Genomic DNA, 24,304 nt, shown 5'->3' with positions numbered 1-24,304 from the left:
TTAAAGTTGAAGCCAAGCTCCCATTGAAGATTGACAAGAAAAGCCAGCTACTTTTTAGGGAGACATTGTTGGGTCAATTAGAAAAGAAAGCTATAAACCAAGGGGGAGATTTTTGGGTCAAAAATATTGGGTTATACTTTGCTTTTCTAGGAAAATGTATTTTTCTGTAATGTAATATGTGTTCACGGTCGTGTTTACGGTCAGGTGGGTGTTTACGGTCGTAAACCCATTTACGACTGTAAACTCATTTAAGGCCCATGTTCCCCAAGTATATATAGGGTGAGGAGTGCATGGAAGGACATGACCAAGGAGATTAAGTGTGTGAAATCGAAGGTGTTTTCTAGAGAGAGAAACTAGACAGAAGAATAGTGTGTGTGTGTGTGAATCTTGTAAGGAACTTCATTTCATTCATCAATACATTTAAGATTCATTTTATTCTTCTTCTCCTTCTCTATTTTGATCTGACATCATCCAATTGATTGGGATTCCACACCATCAATTGGATCTGATTGATACACAAACAAATTTGGGGACTTACAAGTTCTCAAATAATCCTTCCTCTCTCTCTCTCTCTGTGTATATATATATATATATATATATATATATATATATATATATATATATATATATATATATACTAGCCGTACCGAGTGCGGATAATTTTTTTCAAAAATTAGTTTTTAGAGGCGATTAGTTTTTTTACACGAATCGTTTTCTACATCTAGACAATTATCCATAAGAGTCATGCTAGCATAAATGAAATAAGTTAGTTTCTTTTCAGTGAACAATAATTATTTTCAATTTAGCGATTTAGTTTCTTTACGAAAAACATTGTATTATTTAATGTATTCGTCGGTTTTTGTATGTTGGATAATTGTTTTCATATGTTAGATCTATTATGACAAACTTTAGATCTACGCTTTTTTAGGGTTTGCGGAGGGATGAAAACCTACCGACCGCCAACATTCCAAACTAAAATTGTGGGTTCTTGATAAGCTCTTCAAAATGTTATAATTGGTTAGTTATAAAAAAAATTGAAAGTGCAAAGTTAAAATTGATTGATTAAAAAAAACTAAAATTAGAATGTTGTAATCTGTTATATTTTTTAAACACAATTTTCGTTTTGGATGACGATTTAATTTCAGCTAGTGGAGCCTAGTTTCCTTCCGACAAACAATTTCAATTCAACAGTTTCATTTCGGATACTTGTTATATTACAAAAACACAAATTATATCGTAAGAGCATACTTGGCTTATTGTCTATTTTTTGAACCAGTTTGATGTAAACCATAAGTTTGTATTTTACATTAGATCCAATTATAAATCATAAAACGAATGCACGTCAAATTGATCAAAATTTAATTCAAATGTTTCATTTCCAAAACATGTCATTACAAAAACATGGTTGTATCGTAAGGATATGTATACTTGATTTAGTGTCTATTCTGAAACCTATTAGATATAAACCATAAGTTTATATTTTGTATAAGATCCAATTATAAATGGTAAAAAGAATGTACTAATTATTTCAGTTGTTGCTAAATAACAAAATCTAACCTATTATCTAACCAAAACATGAACAATCGATAACTAACTTTTAATCATCAAATGATTAAATTTATATAGAAAAATAAAAACACGAAGTGTTACATAAATATAAGTGTAGAATAAATTATCATTTTTAAGTAAATTTATTTTCTTTTAATAAAACACAATTATGATTAAAAATAAATTCTTACTCTAACGGGTCCAGGAACCGATCAATACCCGTGTAGCAAATAAAGTAAAAACATAGTATTCTAAATCTAAAAATTCTTAAGAAAACATAAGCATTAATTACGACAAACAAATTTTGATATATACATGTTTAATGATACTTTGCAATTGATACTTTGTATTTAACTCTTAATATATATGGTTCAATACTCAAGAAATTACTACTCAAAAATTGGTGTTTCATATTCAATGAAAATTTAATTTCTCATAAAATGTATCAACATTCATCCATCTAGTAACCAAGTTTTATAATATATACTAAAAATAAAAAATCTATTATAACTAAGTTAAAATCAATAAAAAAAATCAAAAGGATATTGCATCTCAAATCACTAAGAATTTCAAATTCAAAAGGACATATGCTGCCACACAACGAAAGTACATTGATATTTTCACACACAACATGAAATAGCAGTATGCTTTTGTTTGTTTGACAATTTTGGCATCCCCCTTCCATTTCTTTTAAATAGACAAAACAATGAATATAATTGCTATTTCCACACAGAATAGCATTGTACTTTCATTTCTTTTACAAATTTAGCATCCTTCTTCCATTTATTTTGTGTATAAAGCATGTAAGTACATGATTTTATATATCAGGACAGTTGGTTTTATCATGAATTTCAAGAAAAATATGAAAATAAATAGTTAAACATTTTCACCCGTTATACTCAACTAAGTAAACCTTGGACTTTCCTTCCGAATCTCGAAGAAGATTTCCAAGCTACATTTTTACAAGAAAGAGTGTTAGCAGGGAATCAGAACTCAATAATATAAATTTTTACATTCAAATAAACCATTTTCACAAGAAAGACTGTTAGCCTGGTGTGAAGGAATGAAAATCTAAAAGAATTTCAAGAAACTATGAGAGAGAGAGAAAGAGCATTCAATGTGAAACATGAAGAGATAAATGATAATATAAATCCACATGGACTAAAAATCATGTAAAATTAATCATGGAACAAAAATCATACTATAAAAACATATGATGCTATAAAATATCAAAGTAGGATGCTTTGACGTTAACCACCTGATGACCAAATATCATGTAAAAATAACCATAGACTTAAAACTATGATATAAAAAACTATAGGATTCTATAAATATGTCAAACGGATGTAAATGCTACCATCCTATCACACTAACCCAACATAAATTTAAGAAAAAGACACTTGAAAACTTGAATACGTGGAATCCAAGCAAGATCAATTTAGCAACTGATGACCAATGGATAGTTAGCCAGAAAAGGGATAGCCAACTCGCTAATGAAGCAAAGAACAAGTAAATAACAAAAGTTATCCAACCACAAAGCAAGGGTGTTTTTTTACATCAAACCAACATTGAAACAAAAAAACACCTAACTATGTGGGTGTGGGTTGCCATGTGTTATGCCGCAGTGGCGGTACCGCGTCTAGTGTGCGGCTGGAGCCAAGCTCGACTAAAAAGTCTCCCAGTCCCTCTCCCTCTCCTTTCAACCTTATGATCAAACTAACAAAATGAATGACTTAAAATGCTATATCATTTAGTTAAGCCGAAACATACACAATTTCAGAGCCGCGATGACAGAAAACATCAGTAGAGACAAATCAAAACCTTAACACAATGACTGAAAACATACCCAATTTCAGAATCCCAATATAGCATAAAATATCATTAAAGACAAATAAACCTTTGAATGCAAATATTAAGGAAGAATATTACTTACCTTCAAGACTAATATAAAAGAAAAAAATGAAAATAACCTTCGTGTGGATGATGTAGTGCAAGCTTTCAGATTTATATGTGCACTACAATCAATATCAATAATCATATGATCAAAAACCAAAGCGGTAAAAAAGAAACAAAATCAGTAAGAAATGTACCAGTTAGAACTTGAAACTATGAGATATAAAACGCCTATTAGGAATCAAACTTGTGTTGGATTAGTGTATAAGTCCATAACTATTTTGGTATGTACTTGACCCGATGGTGCATGGTCCTTTTGGGCTGTCTTCACCAAAGCAACTTGATAGGATGAATTATGAAGAGAAAGAATTAATTATGATTTATTAATATATTATGAGAATAATATATTAAAGGAGAAATCATATTGTTTAATTAATATTATTCAAGAATTAATAAGAATTAATTTTGTGGCTAAAAGACATTAATTAAATAAAGGGGACTAGAACTATCAATTGTGTGATAGTTGAATATTGGGCTAATGGACTCCATAGAGGATGGAGTGGACGAATTCTATGGGGAAACCCATTAGAAATCGTCCAAGGCCTCTAAGGAGGGAGTCCATGGGTTGCTTAGGGCTTAAGCAGTCAAATTAGGGTTTCCTTGTTAGATAACCCTAATAGCCTCACTATTTAAGGACCCCTAGGGCACCAAAAACGTGGCCAACCGATTCATTAGGGTTTCTACACGTTTTTGGAGTGCCTTCTCTCTTATCATTCTTTATCATGTTGCTCTTGGTGTTTGTGAGCCATTAGAGGAGTGACAATTGTGACTCTAAGCTTTCTAAAGTCATTACAAGGAGGATTTAAGATTGTTATTGCTACATAACAATCAAGGTAAGATTTAAACCCCATTCTTATGTTAATATTGATTATCATATGCTAGATCTAGGGTTTAAAGTTTTGGATGAATGCATGTACAATAGAGAAACCTAGATCCAAGCATTAGGGTTTGCATGAGCACATAGGATGTTCTTATGGCTAAAACCCATCAACTTGTTACTTTGTTTAAACTAAAACCCGTTAGAGAACAAATGAGTAAAAAAATGAAACAGGAAAATTGAACCTTTTAGAGAAGTAACCATTTACCGCATGAAGACAACATATTAGATGTGCGTTTCTATTGTCTATTTTATTTTTATAATTTTTATCACAAAATAAAAATGAAAACTCTCTCTCTCTCTCTCTCTCTCTCTCTCTCTCTCTTAAACACACAAACCCACCTTCTCTCAATCCTAATCCATGAAATCTTCCAGATTCCAATAACTATTGCACTAGAACCAATACCTAAATCCACTCACAAACCTTCGTTCAATTCTTAACTCTGCTTGATCACATCTTCCACTAGATCGATTATCAACTCGGTTTTAGGCCTTGGAATCAGAACACCTTCTTCGACACTTACAACCAAATCCTTCGATGGTCACATCTTGAAACAATTTTCTCTTTTCAATCCTTTGCTTCCATAAAGAGTAAAGATCACCCAAATAAGCTCTTAATTGCAAAATAGTGTTGTGTTTGGAGTCGTTGACGGTTAGTAATGGTTTTGGGTTTTCTAGAGCATCTTCATTCAGAATGGAGGTATCTATAAATTACCACCGAGCCACAATAGTACACAAAAAATCCAGATACACATACAAAGATAGGGTTCATAAATCAAACAATGGTGCAGAGTTAGGGTTCAAATAAATCAAATAATAGTTCAACATATTCATGGTGAGGGGCATAATGGTAACCTGATGAAGCTTCTTGAAGATTTGAGTATTGATATCTCTAATTTGAAGTTCAAACTGATCTTCGTGACTCACTTCGAACAGAGAAATAAGCCTTCTGCTATGCAATCCAAGGATTGTGGGTAGAGGTGGAAGTCGATCTGAGTTGATCTGCCGGTAAGAGGAAAAGGGGCGGAGCCGATCGGTGGGCGGATGGTAGATCGGACGGAGATACGACAGGGATAACCGATTTGGCTGGATCGGTGTCGAACACTTGCTCTGTCCATTGACTAAGTTTTCGAATCTTCATATTCAAGCAAATGTAACCCTAAAATCGATTACATTTGAGGGAAGAAGAACAAAGATTGGGAGAGACGATCTGATAGCGATAATGGAGACTTTAGAGGTAAACCGAATTGCCAATCAGAGAGAGTAAGAATCGAAGATCTCTGTGGAAATCTCATACATAGTCAGTGGAAATCTCATATACATCGGCTTTCATATCTGAGAAATACCTTTTCGATTTGGAATGGATGTGTGTGTGTGAGAGAGAGAGAGATTTAATTTTATTTTTTTACTTTTTTTAAATCTAAAAATCAAAAATACAATTAAGAAAAAAGAGAAAATCAAGACAAAACTGTAAATTTAGTCCCTGTGGTATTCAAAAAACTTTGGATGGGGTCCAAAATTTTTCTCACTTGCATGGAAGGTCCAAAATCAAAACATTTCCGTGATTTTGGTCCAAAAAAAATTTGATAAGACAATTATGCCCTTTTATTTTCTTTTTTGTATTTTTTATAATTATTTTAAAACTATTCTAATTAAAAAATAAAGAAAAAAGGAAAAAAAAAAATATCCCACACCCTACCCACCGTCCCTCTCTCTCTCTCTCTCTCCACAAAACCCATCTTCATTGTTCTGAGTTTCAGAAAAAATGGAGTATCATCACTACCATCTGATGAAGGTTTAAACCAGATTGATACACTCTCTCCCTTTCTCTCTCTTCCTTATTCATACATATACATATAAGGCTAAACACGATGAATATATGGGAACTAGATGAAGACAAAGAAATCAGGGGAAATATGAAGACGAAGATATTGTGTTCATCTCATAGCTAATACACAAATGCCAGAATTCAGGGGAAAGAAATAGATTTCTTGCCTTCAAACATGAACAGACACATACACTCTAGAAATTGATATTTTTCCTTTAGATCTCGTTTCGTCTTCAGATCTCGGTTGTGGAGACGGATTTTGATTAGGGTTAGACATAGATCCGATGACATCATCGTTTGAAACCCTAACATTTGTCGAAATGGCGGCAGCAGTTAATTGCTAGTGTTTTCAGCGATTGATTCCTAATCCAGATCTTGAACGAAAACCATTATCGACAGATTGAAGCATAAACGAAAACGAGAAGGGCAGCGACATCAGGTTTCGACTGAGATCTGGAGATCTTTCTGGTGAAGACGGACACCCTTTCATCCCTTTCTCCCTATGTTAAAATCGAAGACCTAACTTTACACCTCTTCGGTATATGCTTAAATCGAGAAGTTTATTCAAAATGTTGATTATCTTAAGAAATCAACAACCCTTTAATTCATCCATTCATACAAGATCTGGAGAGAGAGAGAGAGAGAGAGAGAGAGAGAGAGTAGGGGTGGGGGTGGGCTCAATTCTTTTATTTTTAATTTTTGATTAATAGTTATTAAAGAAAATATAAAAAAATACAAAAAAGAAAATAAAAAGGGCATAATCGTCTTTTCAAGTTTTTTTGGACGAAAATCAAAGAAATGTTTTGATTTTGGACCTTCCATGCAACTCCGAAAGTTTTTGGACCCCATCCAAAGTTTTTTGAATACCACAGGGACTAAGTTTGCAGTTTTGTCGAAAATCAAATTAATAGGGGCAAATCTATGATTTTGAAAAAATTCACAATAGATTGGACCAAACAAACAACAAAATGATAACTTTGAACCTCTGGTTCTAATCCAAACTTTTTTGGACCAAAGTGACAATTTTGAACCATTTGTAGAGTTTAGTCAATACCATATTACCATTTGTAACATGCACCACCCTAATCGTGATTTGAGATGCTGTGATCAACATAGTTTTATTGTACATGTGATCCTATACTTTGTAGTTACACGCGCGAAACTCCAGGTAATTTGTACGGCTTCAAATTGCAAAGGAAGCAATGCAATCAGCACCAGTGATAATTTATAATAATGTAGTAATTTATAAATTAAAATTTGCAAGGTAGGTATATATAGATAGCAGTGAATAATACTCGGAACTCTAACTCCTTTCAAGTTTCAATTGTCCGATTTGTTTATATGCATGGGTGACTCAGCCCCAGAGCTGGAAATCACGATCATCTCTGCCAAACACCTCAAGAATGTTAATTGGAGAAACGGAGATCTGAGACCTTATGCCACCTTTTGGTTCAACTACAATTACGACAAACCCCGCCATACCACAAAAGTCGACGACTCTAATTCAACCAAACCCGTTTGGGATGAACACTTCGTCATTGATCTACCATTCCCTCCCTACTCCACCTTTCTTAACCTAGAGATCCGCCATGATGCCCAACCACTTCACTTGCAGAAACATTTGGTTGGAACCCTCCTTTTCAAGCTTAAAGATCTACCTGATCCAGAAAATTCCAAACTCATTCGAAAATTCGATCTTACCCGTCCATCTGGTCGTCCCAATGGTAAGATCCACCTGAAACTTGCTTTCCCTGAAAGCGCTCTTTCATATCCACCGGTTTTTATTCCTCCCGAAGTCGCCAAGATGGGAGGATGGATAGAGGTGGTAGGGCCTCGGCAAGAAACGAAGGTACACATAACTCATCCACGGCCTCCATATGAGGGTGTTCCCCCGTAAGTAATAAATATTTTTCGTTATGGCATATATGCACTAGCTAGATTTTATTTTACTAAGCTATACATTTAATTTTCAACATATATAACCAAATATTTCACTTGACCAACACAATGCTTAGGCCATCCACAATGGGAGTTGTATGAGGGTTTAATGGAATAAATGTGAATATAATATAAAGGAGAGAGAGAGTGTGTGGAGTTGAATGGCCGTGGAATGGAGTTGTAACTGAAAATTTATTAATTTTTTTAAGAATTAAAGTGAATTTGTATATTCTTTTTCCTAGTTGACAATCCATACAACTCTCCATGAGTTTAATCCATTGGAGATGACCTTACTTAAACTAGAATGTATGACCAGTAGTTTATTATGAATATGGCTCCTGATATTTCCACTGGGAGTTTTTATTCATGCACTCTGAAAAAATTGTGCATTGGACATTTATAGCCTTCTATTTAATTAATAATTAATAATTATTGAGGAGGGTAAAGACCGAAGAACTTGAAATCTTGAATCCATCTCCGCGAGTATGTCGTAGGTCTGTTGAACGTCAACAAATTCCTGATCTCCATTACTTCGATCTAAACGGCAGAATCCCGAATTCTTTTAGCGAATGCAGGTTTCTTCAAGAACTGCAAGTCCGTTTATACTATATCTCCTTCTTCTTCTTCTTCACAGTCAACATTTAAAAACCCTATTTGCGTTATATTTACAGGGATGTTTCAGGAATTTCTTAACAACGATGAATCCCACAAATCTTTTACAGCGTACCGAACCTTAGAATCCTCATTCTTCCCAAAACTTATTGGGTTTCTGTTGTTGTAGTTCCATTGAATCGAAAAGGCCAAAATTAAGCGAGTCCTCCATTGTTGCCATTGTTGCTGCTCCATTGATCTCGATTGAGTTATTCTGATAATCATTTTGAACATGAAAGATCGAAGAATACAAGGCAAAACACCACAAAATACAGAAAAACTATTATAAAGGATTGAGAAAATACAAGGAATTAGAGACAGCTGAAGATGTGAACTTTATCCTTTAGGCAACTGAGAAACAAGTCACACGTACATCTGCAGTGGGAGGGAGGCAAACCAGTGTGCGAAGAAGCAAAATAAATTAAATCTAGAAACTTGGAAGTTCAACGGAGGTGGAATAAGTTTGGGTATCTATTTCTTCAATAATTACTAATGGAATGGAAGGGTATATATGTCTTTACACTATTTTTTCTGTGGATAAGCAAAAAGTTTCAGTGGAAAAATCATGACCCTATGAATATACGTGATATATAACCATATCTGCATGTGAGTTAACATAGCCTGTTTCCATGCTTATAATTAATACCTTCTTGAATAAAATAGATGTGAACTTTATCCTTTAGGCAACTGAGAAACAAGTCACAAATACATCTGCAGTGGGAGGGAGGCAAACCAGTGTGCGAAGAAGCAAAATAAATTAAATCTAGAAACTTGGAAGTTCAACGTAGGTGGAATAAGTCTGGGTATCTGTTTCTTCAATAATTACTAATGGAATGGAAGGGTATATATGTCTTTACACTATTTTTTATGTGGATAAGTAAAAGTTTCAGTGGAAAAATCATGACCTTATGAATATACGTGATATATAACCATATCTGCATGTGAGCTAACATAGCCTGTCGCCATGCTTATAATTAATACCTTCTTGAATAAAATATATGAAAGGATTACCCAAAATCCTATCCCGCGTCTGTGTAATATATTTGGGCATAGAAGCACCTCCACACCTTTGAAGGGGTCTCTTGACGCATATGATAAACAATTCTCCGTACATCTAAGGCCATGGAGAGCGGTCACCATCAACTCAACGAAAAAATGTTGTCACTTTTGTGTCACGTCTTCACCTCCAACCCACTAGACATTGGAAGTGGTTACCACGCCATAATATTCTTTTTTTAATTTTTTTTATTTTTTAACCATTATATTAAATAAAAAACATTATTTATAACATAAATAAATTTTTTGAAAACATAAAAAAATAAAACCACATTTCATTAATTAAAAACATAGAAATTTAAAACCTAAATTACTAACACAAACATAAAACATATCAAATAAAACATTAAACTACTTAAAAACATAAAAATTTTAAAAAATAAAAAACCATAGAGAAATACTACTTGTCGTCACCGTCCTCATCTGCACGTCATCACCACCCTCATCCTCTTCGTCTTCATTGTCATTTTGTCATTGGAATTGTCTTTCCCATATGTGCTCTGTCAAATCATGACGCAGATTGTGAAAGAAAGTATAGACCAAATTTATAAAAAAAATGAAAGGAATTTTAGATGAGGATAACTTTTAAGGGCCGAAAATGTAATATTGTTTAGTATTGGAGTCGTGTCTATTAAGAAGAAAACCATGGGTTGTCTATTAAGGGCCGAAAATGTAATATTGTTTAGTATTGGAGTCGTGTCTATTAAGAAGAAAACCATGGGTTGTCTTGCAATATATATATATATATATATATATATATATATATATATATATATATATATATATATATAGAGAGAGAGAGAGAGAGAGAGAGAGGTTATTCTATTTTAACTAATTATTGTGTGGATGTAGGAATGAATATGAGCCAATCATTTAACTTATTTTAAGAAAAGTGATTAATACATATTATTAAATTATAGATAATTAAAAATTTTCATCTAATTTCATTATAAGGGTATTTTAGTCAATTAACATAAAATTAAAAAAGAAAAGTTGCAGATTTTAAGGAATAATTAATTCTCTAAACTTTAAAAATCTGATTTTTTGGATAATAAATATATTAATTCGGATATTCTAAAAGAATGTGTTTATGATTATCTTGAAGAAAACATTAAATTCTGACAGAATACTATAAACATATATTATCAAGATTAATAATTTTTAATGAATACAAATTTTATATGAAAAGAATTTTAATATCTTAAAATCAATAATTACATTCATTCTTAACAAAAACAACTATAAACATACATACATGACATTCATTCTGAAAGAATATATATAATAATGGTTAGCAATTACATTTATTCTTTAAGAAGAAAACATTAAAATCTAAGTAAAACACTACTACATTCTAATAGAATATATGTTGCTAATCAATTTGACAGAATAGACTTGTCCATCCATAACTTGAGACATGGATCTTGCAATTTCCTATCACTTGATCTTCTTTAAGAATCCTACACATATAACCGTAAATGTTCATGATATTTAATCACTTAAACATAGTATAGACATGTTCTGATACACAAAAAAGTTAAATAAATCAGAATAATGACTAAACCAAGGTGTAGCAATTCAACATGTTCAAGGGTCACCTCTCCTTTAGCCTCATTAACCTGTAATTACCATTTGCAGCTATGACATACACTAAGTCATAAGATTTCAGAATTGTGAGAAGATAGAGATAAAAGGGAAGGTGAATTACCTTTGCCTAGCCATGAGAATTTAATCATCGACCAATTTCAGGAAAAAAAAACCCTGAAATCACTAAGAACATAGAATAAGAAGCATATAATAATCACTGAAAAAGATTTATGTAAAACTTCCAAGTAAGAAGTAAATCAGTGTACTCAGATTATGGGTGGTGAAGTTTGGAGTTGCAGAAGGAGCTGAACTCAAGTATTTGGGATTCTGTAGTTCTGAAGATATTATAATTTCACCATATAAGGTTTCGCCCCATATTATTTATAAAAAGATCAACTGAGTTTTTGTATCTTCATCACACTGTTACCACAAGTGAAGCCAGTCAATTCCATATCAATAGTTTAAATAGAGAAGATCGACATTCTAATTTAGTTGTGATATGAATATGCCAACAAAATATGATTTCATGGTTATTGTCTACTTCTTACAACCAGGTCTTTTCTCATTCTGCTATTGAGATCAACATAACATTTTAATTCCATGGTCAACTAACTACACAGAATGATACAGTCTTAAAGATGCCTCTACTTTTCATAAGCATGATAAACACATACATGAGTGAGCATGAATATAATTGTATGCACAAATTATTCTGAAAACCACTCAAGGTACCTTCAGCATACAAGTGCATCTACTTAACATAAGCATAACACACACATGGGCTGGGGTATTATGGTGAATTAGGGCAACTAATCTATAATCATATGAACCAACCATCAATTATCCCAAGTTTCAGTAAATAAAAACAAAATTGAATCACACAAGTTACTTCCACTGATAATAAATAAGATTGAGACTTCATGAATTTCATAACAGGTTATTGGCATCAGTTCATACTAACGGTGACCTAAAAATCTCGAACAATAACATAATCTACGGTTGCAAATCATGTAGGTAAAAAATCCCCAAAATGAAGTTGAAAAACATGGATAAAGGCAATGGCCTACAATCAAAGATAACAACAGATAAAAAAACATGTAATCGAACCTTGGTTGAATTCTTAAGCAACAGATCATCTTCGGGAATCCAGGGAAAAGAAACAGAAGCCGTTGTTGTCATCTTCTCCACTGACAAAAAAAAGCCCTAAATTCTCGCTCAATGAGAAACAGATGTAGAATTTCTCCAAAAATGAGTAAAATTTGTAGAGGATTTCGAAGGAGAAGCTCAGATTAGCAACATCGATAGGGAGGAGAATGCGAAAATTTGTTGAATTTACAAGAGAATGCGAAAATTTGTTGAATTCTCTATATATGTTTTTCCACAGATAAACTATCTGATTATTGCCAGAAATTGGTTCTTCAAGGACAACAATTAAAAGGTTTAACTGATAATGTTAATCCATTCATTTTTTTATTGCTGATTGTGATGATATCAAGACTTACATATAGTCGATTAGGTTGATGTATTGTAACGATTTAAAGAGGAATCTGATGAAGGATGATGTTCCTATGGTTCTCAGTATCTTGAAGGTAAAAGAAGTAGTGGGACGTGACGGAGCTGATAGAGAAAAAAGAAATAAGAGTAAATTAGAAATCAATTATAATTAATGAGGGATTGAAATTGCTTTTTTTTTATTTCTTTATTTCTTTTAAATACAAAATCAATTATAATTAAATTAAAATTAAGACAAAAGGGCATAATAGTCAGTTTATGACGCATAAGGGATGAAGCATGCAACTTTTAACCAAATGAGGGAGGGTCTAAGTTAATTTTTGAAAATATCGGCTATGTAACATCCCCCTCTGGCACATATCACAATATTGTCCGCTTTGGGCTCCCGACACGAAAACTTCCCAGGGGGTCACCCATCCCTGAATTATTCTCGCCCGGGCACGCTTAACTGCAGAGTTTTTAATGGATCTGCCGCTCTCACAGCTTTAAAATGCGTTATGACACAGAAGGTATCCATACCCCTTTTAAGGAATGCTTAGTTCTCCTTCCCATCCGATGTGGGATCAGGTACAACCCACCTTCATCCCCCATTATAGGGTTCAGCATCCCCGTCGAACACATCGACCCATGCCCCAGCTTTGATACCAACTTGTAACATTCACAAAATTTCATGAAAATTAAAACTTTTCCAAACCAACCAAAAATCATAATTGTTTACATAATAGTTTTCAAAACATGTTTATCATCAGAGTTTTTCCCCAAATCCCAAAACATAACACGAGGAGGTGCACGATCAAGCCTTCGCCTTCCCGCGATCATCTGAGGTACTTGAAACATAACCGGAAATTGTAAGCTCAAAGCTTAGTGAGTTTCCCCAAAATACCACCACAACACATAATCATAGATATCACAGCAACAACATACATACAAAACCTTCAGCATGTCTGGACCGCTGTACCGGGCCTTCGGCCTAACTGGTCCGCCTCATAGGCCTTCAGTCTATCCGGGCCGCCCTAGGTCTGTTGGCCTTCAGCACAAAGAAAGATCGCCTCAACCCACTCCCAACACACATCAACATATATCATATCAAACACTAGCTAGCATGTACAGACAATCATATAGATTTAACAGATCACTACTATAACATCATCCTATAAACCAGGATACAAATCTAACATACCATTACACATAAACATCTTACAATAAACCAGGATTCAATCCAAACGGTCTGCCTTGGTGCCTTAGACCCTCTTAGTATAGTGAGGATAACTCACCTCACACTGACGAACCATATAGAAAACCTCTGGTTGCTTGCTCACTAAAATCCCTGAACTTCTAGAGCTTCCCAAGAAGATGATGATCTAAGATCTACAAGCTTGCTTTCCTTCCTTGAATCCTTGATGCACTTCCTTCTCCTTTAAGCACACAAATAGCACACTTTAAGCTCAAAATACTCACTTATGGGGCTAGGGTTTGCTAAGAACGACTCAAGAATGTGGATTCTAAAAGAGTGAGGCTAGATGAGCCATAATGATGTTTAAGTACTCTTCAAACCCTAAAAAATAGGGTTTCACCGGAACATTAGTACGCCCAACGTACTAAGACGCGCCCTAGTACGCTTAGCGTACCCACATGTACACCCATTATACTACTCCTACTCCTAAAATTACCATTTTGCCACTAGGGCTTTTTATGGCTACCCCTTTATACTCCAAAGACCCAAAATGACAATTTAGAAACCAAAGGAAGGATTTGAAAAATACCTGAAAACCCGAGATGTTACAGACTAAACACGCTTTCTGGCATGTGCACGAGAGACGATTAGTGTAATTCAACCCTTATACATACTTGAATGTACTAGTATTTTTCTTTGTTTTTGTTTTTAGTTTTTGATTTTTTTTTGTTTTTTTTAGTTTTTTTTTTAATTTTTTAAACTGAATATCGGTTTGAGTTTTTAATGTTTAAAAATTATAAAATTTTAAAACAGAAAAATATTAAAGATCATAATATTTTCCATTCATTTGTTTTTTGAATCATATTATTTTTGGATCATAAAATTTTGAATCAAATTATTTTGAGTATTAATATTTTGAGTCAAATTATTTTTGAATCATATGATTTTGGATAAATAATATATTCTATTAAATATAGTTTTTGTTCAAAAATTATGGATTATTATATATTTTGAATCATAAAAAATATAATTAAAGATTATAAAATATTTGAGTCTAAATATTTTTAATTCATAACAAATTAAGGATCATAAAAAAGTTGAACCAAAAGTTTTTTTTTTAAATCATAAGTAATTTGAATCATCACATTTTGGATTATATTATTTTTATATATATTTTTTTAAAAAAATAGTATTTCATAAAATTAAAAATAAATACATTAAAAACTTATTTGTGATAAATATTTTTACAAAGTCACTAGTATATTTAGTAGAAAAATCCCTTAAATTTTTAAGATACTTGGAGATTTTTTTTTTGGATTTCTTTATAAAAGAAAAATAATAACTTTTTTTTTTCAAATTTTCATGATTGTATTCATTTTGTAGAGAATTAAATTTTAAGATCTTTGGATTTTTCAGATTCTTATTGTCAAAGAAAAAAGTATTTAGTAAATAATGACAAAAAAAAACACCACTTGTATGGCTGGCACGTGTAAAAAAATATTAAAGACCAAATGCGCAAAAAAATATATTAAGGATTAAATGTGTACAAAGTGAGAAATATATTACCCTTTTAAGTTATTTTTTCGGTTTACTTGCAATAGCCGGTAAAAATGATTAAGGGGGTGTTTGGATAGGAAAAAAAGAGGTGCTTATTGCTTATTCCCACAATAAGCTAATTTGAGTGTTTGGATAAAATCCAGCTTATTAGGCTAAATAAGTTAATTTTAATAAGCATCCCTTCCCATGCTTATTGCTTATTCCCACCACAAATAAGCTATAAGCAATAAGCTAAAAATCTAATCCAAACACCCTTAAATATGTACAATTAAACAAGTTGAAGAGGATAAATATGGACGAAACATAAACTTAATGACCAAATATGTACAAATTGAAAAATATATTACCATTTTTAGTCATTATATATATATATATATATATATATATATATATATATATATATATATATATAGTAGGTTTGGTATCTAAACTTATATACCTCTAAGGGTATAATCACTTTTCCTATATATATATATATATATATATATATATATATATATATATATATATATATATATATATATATATATATAGGAAAAGTGATTATACACTTAAAGGTATATAAGTTTAGGAAAAGTGGTTTGCATTATAATATTATTAAAATTAAATTTCTAACTTGATTAACTTTCTAAGATTTTTGAAATTTTGCTATTATTTTCATGTTACATCATATCTTTTTGTCAAAAACTTAATAACCTAAATATATTATAGTTGAAAATGAAATTTATGTATGACGAAGATAATGGTGAAATTTATAAAAAGTTTGGAAGTAAATCATGTTAGAAATTGAATTTTAAGAACTTTGGACGATTACAATGCATAGATGATACAAAACAACGTGGTATGATGAATTTGGATACTAAATTTATATACCTTTAAGGATATATTTACACATATACCTTTAAGGATATATTCATATATATACATGTACATGTACATGTACATGTACATGTACATGTACATATACATATACATATATAGATTAGTCGTTCATTTATAGACTTTTTGTTCTCGGTTCTCACGAGCTGCCAACTGCCAAATAATCTACCAAATGGTCTTAAAATGTACTTACTAGGGGTCAGCAAAAACCGAACCGCAAACCGAAAAAACAGCATAAACTGAAACCAAAATAAAAACGACGGTGCGGTTTTTAGTTTTGCAAAAACTGAAAATGTTTGGTGCGATGCGGTTTCTAGTCTTGCAAAAACCGAACCGCATCGCATATATATATATATATATATATATATATATATATATATATATATATATATATATATATATATATATATATATATTAAGTATTGATATTTGTAAGAACGAAGAACTCGTGAAAATTAAAATTTCTATAAATATAAATATTTATCTTATCAGATGATGATTGTATATATATATATATATATATATATATATATATATATATATATATATATATATATATATATATATATATATATAAGTATTGATATTTGTAAGAACGAAGAACTCGTGAAATTAAAATTTCTATAAATATAAATATTTATCTTATCAGATGATAATTGTATATTTTTAAGTATATATTTAGTGATATTTATAAGAACAAATAATGATTATGACATCTTTTAACATTTAAATATGATGAAACTAACGATGATAGTATCATTTTTATGAATATATTAGTTGATACTGTCTCATGTTAATGTGGAACATATATTATATTTAATTCATATTTTATTCAAGCATTAAAAAGCATCTTAGATGAATGGTTATATCATTTGATTTCAAATCAAGAGGTGATGGTATCAGAAAAACTGAACTGCAAAAAACCAAAAGGCAAAACAAAAATAATAATAATAATAATAAAACCGACAAAAAACCGCAAAAACCTAACCGCATAAAAATCGAACCGCATAAAAACCGAACGTTGCGGTTTCTAAACTTCAAAAAACCGAAATTGCGGTTTTCGATTCGATTTTAGGCAAAAACCGCACCGAACCGCATCATGTTCACCCCTAATATTTACCCAACCCATAAGAGGTACTAGAAATATGATGCCCCTAGCCCATTGCTGCCTGGCACAAGTAGCCCTCCCCTTGTGCCTTGATTGGTACGCTTTTATCTACCCATGGGTAAGGGGTTGGTGTTGTTTGAATGCAAATTTTCCAATGCTGATTATTTTGCTAAAAATCAGTCAATACTGAAAGAGAATGTACCGGCTTAGTTCGCATATTTGTCAAAATGCGTGATTGGGACATTAGTGTCATTAAGCTAGCTAGCTCTCTGATTGTGTGGAGATCAAATAAAAACTCACTAACCGTTGTAGCTTATTTGCTTCTTGATCGTGCTTGATATATGCTGATTTTTCATTTCTTTGATAATCCATCATCATCAGTGAAGCTATGTATCAATCCTGGTCCTGGACGAGACCACTAAAAAGTGATTTAAAAGAAAGTGCTTTTAACGCCAAGGAATTAGAAGGTGATGACGAAGCTATAGAGAAGTTGGAAGAGAATCGATGGTATTACAAACTCAAGAAACTTCTACACGTCTTTAATATTAAGAAGCGAAAAGGGCCAACAGATCCTTTGGTTAAGGGATTGTTGATGTAGTTCCACACCTTGAAGTTGAGATAAAATATCGATGATGAGGCTTTCAGCCTTTCATGAAATGGGTTATGTAATTCATTAAATTGTAATATGTTCATGAGACTTTATTTTTTTGTTATTTGACGCAATGTTTAGTAATATGGTTACTTTTACTTTGAATTAGTTTTAAAAAATTTGTAAAACAATTAACTAACAAAAAAAAAGTAATTAAGTTGTTTTTTAACATATATATATATATATATATATATATATATATATATATATATATATATATATATATATATATATATATATATATATATATATATATATATATATATGTTCATGTGTTTCTTATATTTATTGTGTGGTAGAATGCACAAATAAGAATTTAATAAAATTAAATAATTATTTAATTAAATAAAGATAGATATTAAATGATTTCCATAAATATATGTATATTAAATGATATCCATCGTCATAAATCTTTTTTTATGGAAACTAATTAAACTCGTCATTAATGTCAGCAACAATATTTTTTCAGAATAAATTCGCAATTAGGTTTTTATGTATGGGTTCGTGTTTTGTTTATGGATCCACTCAGTTAAAATGCAACAAAGTTGCATAGAATATGAAGAATAATCGTGTATTCTACTAGAATACACTCTCATTCTGTTAGAATATACTCTTATTCTTTTAGAATAAACTCTCATTCTATTAAAATATACTCTCATTCTCCATGTTCTTGGCAACTCTGTTGTATTTTGAGTGAGTGAATCATGAAACAAAATACGAACTCATAAATGAAAACTAGATGCAAATTCATTTTAAAAGAATAATATTGCTGATATTAATTACAAATTTAGTTAGTTTCCATCAATAGAAATTGTAATTATGGATATCATTTAATATCTATCTTTATTTGATTAGATAATAATTTAATTTTTACTAAATTCTTATTGGTGTATTTTAGCACACAATAGATGTGAGAAACTTTTAAACCTATATATATATATATATATATATATATATATATATATATATATATATATATATATATATATATATATATATATACACTAGCCGTTTACCCGCGCCAAGCGCTGGGCGACAAAGAATTTCTTTCGGAAAATAGTTTTAATGTGATGATTAGTTTCATTTAGACGTGAGCTATTCATTGCGGCCTTTTGGTAGACTATTTTGTGTCGAATAGTTTATTTAAACGAATAGTTTTTAGCTAGGTGCATAGTCATATAATACGGCGGAAGTTGAGTATACATTTGAAATTTCATCTAATAGTTCATACTTGATTTTACAATATATAAATTATAACAATCTGCAATCATGTTGTTTCATCTGCTAGCCCAACATTAGTAGCAATGAAAATGCATCAACGTAAATATAAGCATTCATGATTCAACAAAATGAAAGCCAGATGTATCGTATCACATCAGATACTCACAAGAAAAAATCATATATTTAACCGTGTAAAAGTCATGATTGTATTTGACTAAATTAACTAACTACAATAACTAAATTAACTAACTACAACAAATCATCTCATTTAACTATAATAATGTTTTATTGAAGTAAGTGGTTTGGTTATGAGGTTATTAAGTTGATGATAATTAAGATGTCTGGAACTCTGGATTCTGGAAGAATTATCTCTACAAACATTCTAAGTGTTAAATTATGGATGTTGCAAGTGTTGTAGTGTTTTTTTGTTACAAGTATGTTTTTCTTTTCTTTTTAAGTTATTAAAGCATATAAAAGCTTTGATGTGATGGTTACCAGAGTGTTGTAATAAACTATCTCCGTATTTTAATCATTTTAAGTTCTGTCATGTCCGAATGCTTATAAAGTTATAAACGATGTTGTGCCAAAAAGATCTATCAAAAATATATTTTAATTTAAGTGGTGTTTTCGGAAAAATCTTATGTGTCAATGATTGGAATAGATAGCAGCACAATATGAATAAATGTGCGGATATAATTGGTGTTATATGGGAGTAAAATAATTTGTAGGGGGACCAAAAATAAGTTCTATATGGTTTTCTCACTTTAAATGCATAAAATTAATATTCTATTATATTTTGATGGAGGCCTATGAATTTGTCGATTCATTAGAATTATAGGACATGAGAATATTTGAGGCTTTATAATAGATTTAATCGCCTTTAATTAGATAAAAAAAAAACATAGAAACATATTTGTATTCATGTACATATGGAAGGAGAAAGTTTCAATCCACGGAATTAGAACATGATATATTTTAGAAACAATATCCACTCATAAATTAGAACATGATATATTTTCGAAACAATATTCACTCAAATACACAAGCACACAATGTCCCAACATATACATATACAAACCATAAATATATAGGATGTCACAAACAATTACATACATACATATATACATATTATATACATGTATTATTTGAGACAGAAGAATTTTATCATTTCAAACAGAAGAAGTTTATCACTTCAATCAGAAGAGAGAAAAAAATTATCATTTAAAACAAAAGAAGTCTATCACTTCAAATAGAAGAAGTAAAAACTAAAATATCATACACACTTCAGGTTATAACAGATAGAAGAAGTAAAAGAATCTAAATTCGTGTCAAGAAATGCAATGCAATGCAATGAAGTAGTCTTCTCGTTCCTGATTCCTTGTTTGTGAATTGTGTGCTGTAAGAGTAAAAAATCAGAACGTATATTAGATTTATAGGTGGAATAAAATATTCTATGATATAATTTTGAAAACCGATAATCATTCCAAAATTAACCAATTAATATCATACCATAAAAACTAACATTAAAAAAATATACTAAAATAATTTTAAAATCAGTTTAATAACTGTCATAAATCATACCAAAAATATTTTAAATCATACCAAAATTAATCACATTATTATAATATTTTAATTAAGATAATATAATACTAAAAATACTAACATTAACAAATTGATATTATACCATAAATACTACACATTAACAAATATACTAAAATAATTTAAAAATCAATTTAATAACTGTCATAAGTCATACAATTTTTTTTAAATCATACCAAAAATAATTAACGTCTTTATCAGTAGTCCTCACTAAAAAATAATTGAAAATTGTGATTTTTTTATTTTCGCAAAATTGATATCATTTTCAAAGATAAAAAAATCGCACTGCATTTTTTTTTTTGGAAAACATGTAAGCAACAAAGCTTTATTAAAATCATTAGTTGAAAATGTGGTTATTTTTTATTAAGCCTTATTAAAATCATGATATTTTTTTAATATGTGTAATGAAAAGTTTCATAAATTAAAATGGAAACGTTAAAGTATTGAAAAAAAACACCATTTGCCTAAGCAACAAAGCTTAACAAAATGGAAGGAATCAGATTCTTTGGGGAATAGTCCATTCCATTCCATTAAGCAAAATAAATAAATAATAATAATAATAAAGAATTCTTACTTGGTGAAGTCTAAAAAGTGTATAAAACGCATCATTCCCGTAAAAAACATGGGAATCTTTTTTTCGCCACCACATGATGAAGAAGCTACACATTTCGCCAAGGGCTTAACGATCCGTAAAAAATACTCATATGGTGGTAATAAATACACGAAATCCTCAATTCCGTTCCCTTCTCCTTCACTTTCCGGTTTACATTCATCTAGCTGTTTGTATAAAAGGAATTTTAATTACAAATAACAGAAATAAAAAAATGGGTGATATAAAATTTTACCTGTGACACAAGAACCTCATGAATATTTGACTTTGCTTCATGACCATTTTCAGTAGCATTAGTTGGTCTAAAAGCCCTCATGTGCAAGGTATTTGAATGGGATTAACAGACTTAAACTCACTTCAATGAAACTTTGAAATAGGGACCAAAAATGGGAAAAAGTAAATTCTTTTTGGACCAAAACTGAAGAAAATTACTAAGTATAGGGACCAAAAATGTAGTTAACTGAAAGAAAAAGGAACATACTGATCTAGGATCAAAGGTGTTGAGTTGACTTTGGGCTGAACAACATGACCAATTGCAAAAATACCACCACCATTGTCACCATCTAGACAATGTGCAAACATCTTTTTTAGTTTTCCAGATGAAGCCAAGTGTGAAATGATTGATGAATGTGATTTTCCAAAACCAAGAATCCCATGAAGTGCATCTTCAGATTAGTATTCTGCTGATTCAAAAAAAATTCTAAGGATTAGTATTCTGCTTTCCAGATTTGAAACAATGGCCTTTGCTTTGGTAGTCAAACAACATGGACTATATTGAAAAGCAACTAAAGCAAATCAAAAAAGGCATTATTCGGTCCTTCCTAAACTGCCCCCAAGAAGACGAAGAAAAAACTACACCACAGTCAACAAACATGTCAATGAAAGCTAACAAAATATCAATGGGTGATCTATATGTCTAACAAAAAGAGGAACTATCATGCCATCAAATAGGTCATACTTTGAATCAATGTATAGCTAAGATGTCTGTTAACGAAATCAAAAGGGGCAAAGGACACAAAGATGAGGGATGCATTATTATAAGAGAGAGAGAGAGAGAGAGAGAGAGAGAGAGAGAGAGAGGAATGAAATATTTGATAATGAACTCAAAAAGTATTGTTAATAGCACTGAAAACATACCCAAATATGACACTTCCATTTGTTAGCTTAGTTTCCAAATCACCCGAGACACTTCATACTGGACAACATCCATTACAAAGTAAACAATACTGTAGCTACCATCACCATATGTCTCTGTATATAGACAAGATGCATTGGAATTGCAACCAGTAATTGCACCAGCATTGATTCTGCACAAAAATCTTGTCAGTAAAGGCCTATTTGGTATTTCTAATGGACCTGTTACTCTTAAAGCTCAGATCTCACGATTCACCTTTCTCAATTCACCATATACATGATGGCCTAATTTGCCCATGTAAAGCAACAAAGGTCGTCTGAGAAAAAGCAACACAAAGAGTTAAAGAGGGAGGGTGTAGCAATTGGACATTGCGAACATAGCAATTACCAAGAACGAAGAAAGAGAGAGATGAATATAGACATTACTGCATCGGCTAAGCCGGAGTACCCAACCATAGATCGGAATCCCCCCTTCACCAAGACCGTCGCCAACTTCAACACCCTTGATTATGTTCGACTCACCACCATCTCCGGCATCTCTGTCACCGCTGGATACCTTTCTGGTCTCACACCCTCTTCCTACTCAATTATATTAGTTTACTCTTGGTTTGATTCTTGAATAACGTAGAATTTCTTTTGATTTTTGCAGGAATCAAGCCAGGGATCAGGGGTCCGTTGATGATGACCGAGGGTTTAATCAGAGTTATGGGTGGGTTCATGTACGCGTACCAAAACTCCGTTGGACGTATGATGGGATTCTACCCCAAGAATGGCGAGGTCGCTCGTTACAAGAAGTAATTCCCCCTACTTCTCTCAATTTTTCAATCTAGGGTTTTCTTCTGTTTGATGAAAATGGCCTCAAATGATCTTGGCATGGTGGTTGATCGTGGCGGCGGGATAGGGTTAGGGCTACTCATCTTGACAGAATGTAGAAGTGGCGGACAGCGGTGACGGAAAAGGTGGACTTCCAGGGCGTCGATTGCATGTTTGGTGGAGACAAGTGGTGGTGCGCTGCTGGGGTGTGATGTTGCCAGAGTCAGGGAAAAACACCTGACGTCGTGAGGGTGAAGAGATAAACAAAGACCGATGAGATTTGGTTTGATGGCGCTCTTGTGTGCAGATTAGGGTAACAGGAGAGGAGATTAGGGCAGCATCAAGAAATAGCTGTAAGCGTAGATTGTAAACTTAATATTACTGTAATCTTAATATTATTGTACATAATATAATACGTATTGTACCTTTTGATTTTAAAAAAACAGGCAATATGTTTAATAATATATATATATATATATATATATATATATATATATATATATATATATATATATATATATATATATATATATATGGCTGTCATGTAATGTTAGGTATAGAACTTACAATACCATGTGGTTTCATTTAAAAACCAAATAGTTTTGATTGA

General features: G+C 31.5%; 3 protein-coding genes across 4 annotated transcripts; 2 read left to right on the top strand and 1 right to left on the bottom strand.

The window, feature by feature from the left end:
• Positions 1–7,551: 7,551 nt before the first annotated feature.
• LOC145066731 (uncharacterized) lies at positions 7,552–8,103 on the top strand. The gene has a single exon (XM_079014010.1). The coding sequence runs from the start codon at positions 7,552–7,554 to the stop codon at positions 8,101–8,103; it is 552 nt and encodes a 183-aa protein (XP_078870136.1).
• A 12,634-nt stretch (positions 8,104–20,737) lies between these two features.
• LOC145068454 (uncharacterized) lies at positions 20,738–24,055 on the bottom strand. Of its 2 annotated transcripts, none has more exons than XM_079015424.1 (7): positions 23,270–24,055; positions 23,138–23,198; positions 22,885–23,054; positions 22,229–22,427; positions 21,983–22,113; positions 21,712–21,914; positions 20,738–20,934 (listed from the first exon to the last, which is right to left on the bottom strand). In XM_079015424.1, exons 5-7 carry the CDS (start codon positions 22,061–22,063, stop codon positions 20,856–20,858), a joined length of 363 nt encoding a protein of 120 aa, XP_078871550.1. In that variant the 5' UTR covers positions 22,064–22,113; positions 22,229–22,427; positions 22,885–23,054; positions 23,138–23,198; positions 23,270–24,055; the 3' UTR covers positions 20,738–20,855. The 2 variants fall into 2 exon arrangements, with proteins under 2 accessions (XP_078871550.1, XP_078871549.1); XM_079015423.1 differs by having other exon boundaries at positions 23,308–24,055.
• LOC145066730 (uncharacterized) lies at positions 23,291–23,679 on the top strand. Its single transcript, XM_079014009.1, has 2 exons — positions 23,291–23,444; positions 23,531–23,679. Exons 1-2 carry the CDS (start codon positions 23,291–23,293, stop codon positions 23,677–23,679), a joined length of 303 nt encoding a protein of 100 aa, XP_078870135.1.
• Positions 24,056–24,304: the final 249 nt, after the last annotated feature.

Source organism: Lactuca serriola, chromosome 8 (genome assembly GCF_051521515.1).
Source record: "Lactuca serriola cultivar US96UC23 chromosome 8, Lser_US96UC23_V15, whole genome shotgun sequence".
Lineage (NCBI taxonomy): Eukaryota > Viridiplantae > Streptophyta > Magnoliopsida > Asterales > Asteraceae > Lactuca > Lactuca serriola.
Note: the sequence above shows the minus strand (reverse complement) of the source record. Positions and strands in the feature narration are given on the sequence as shown.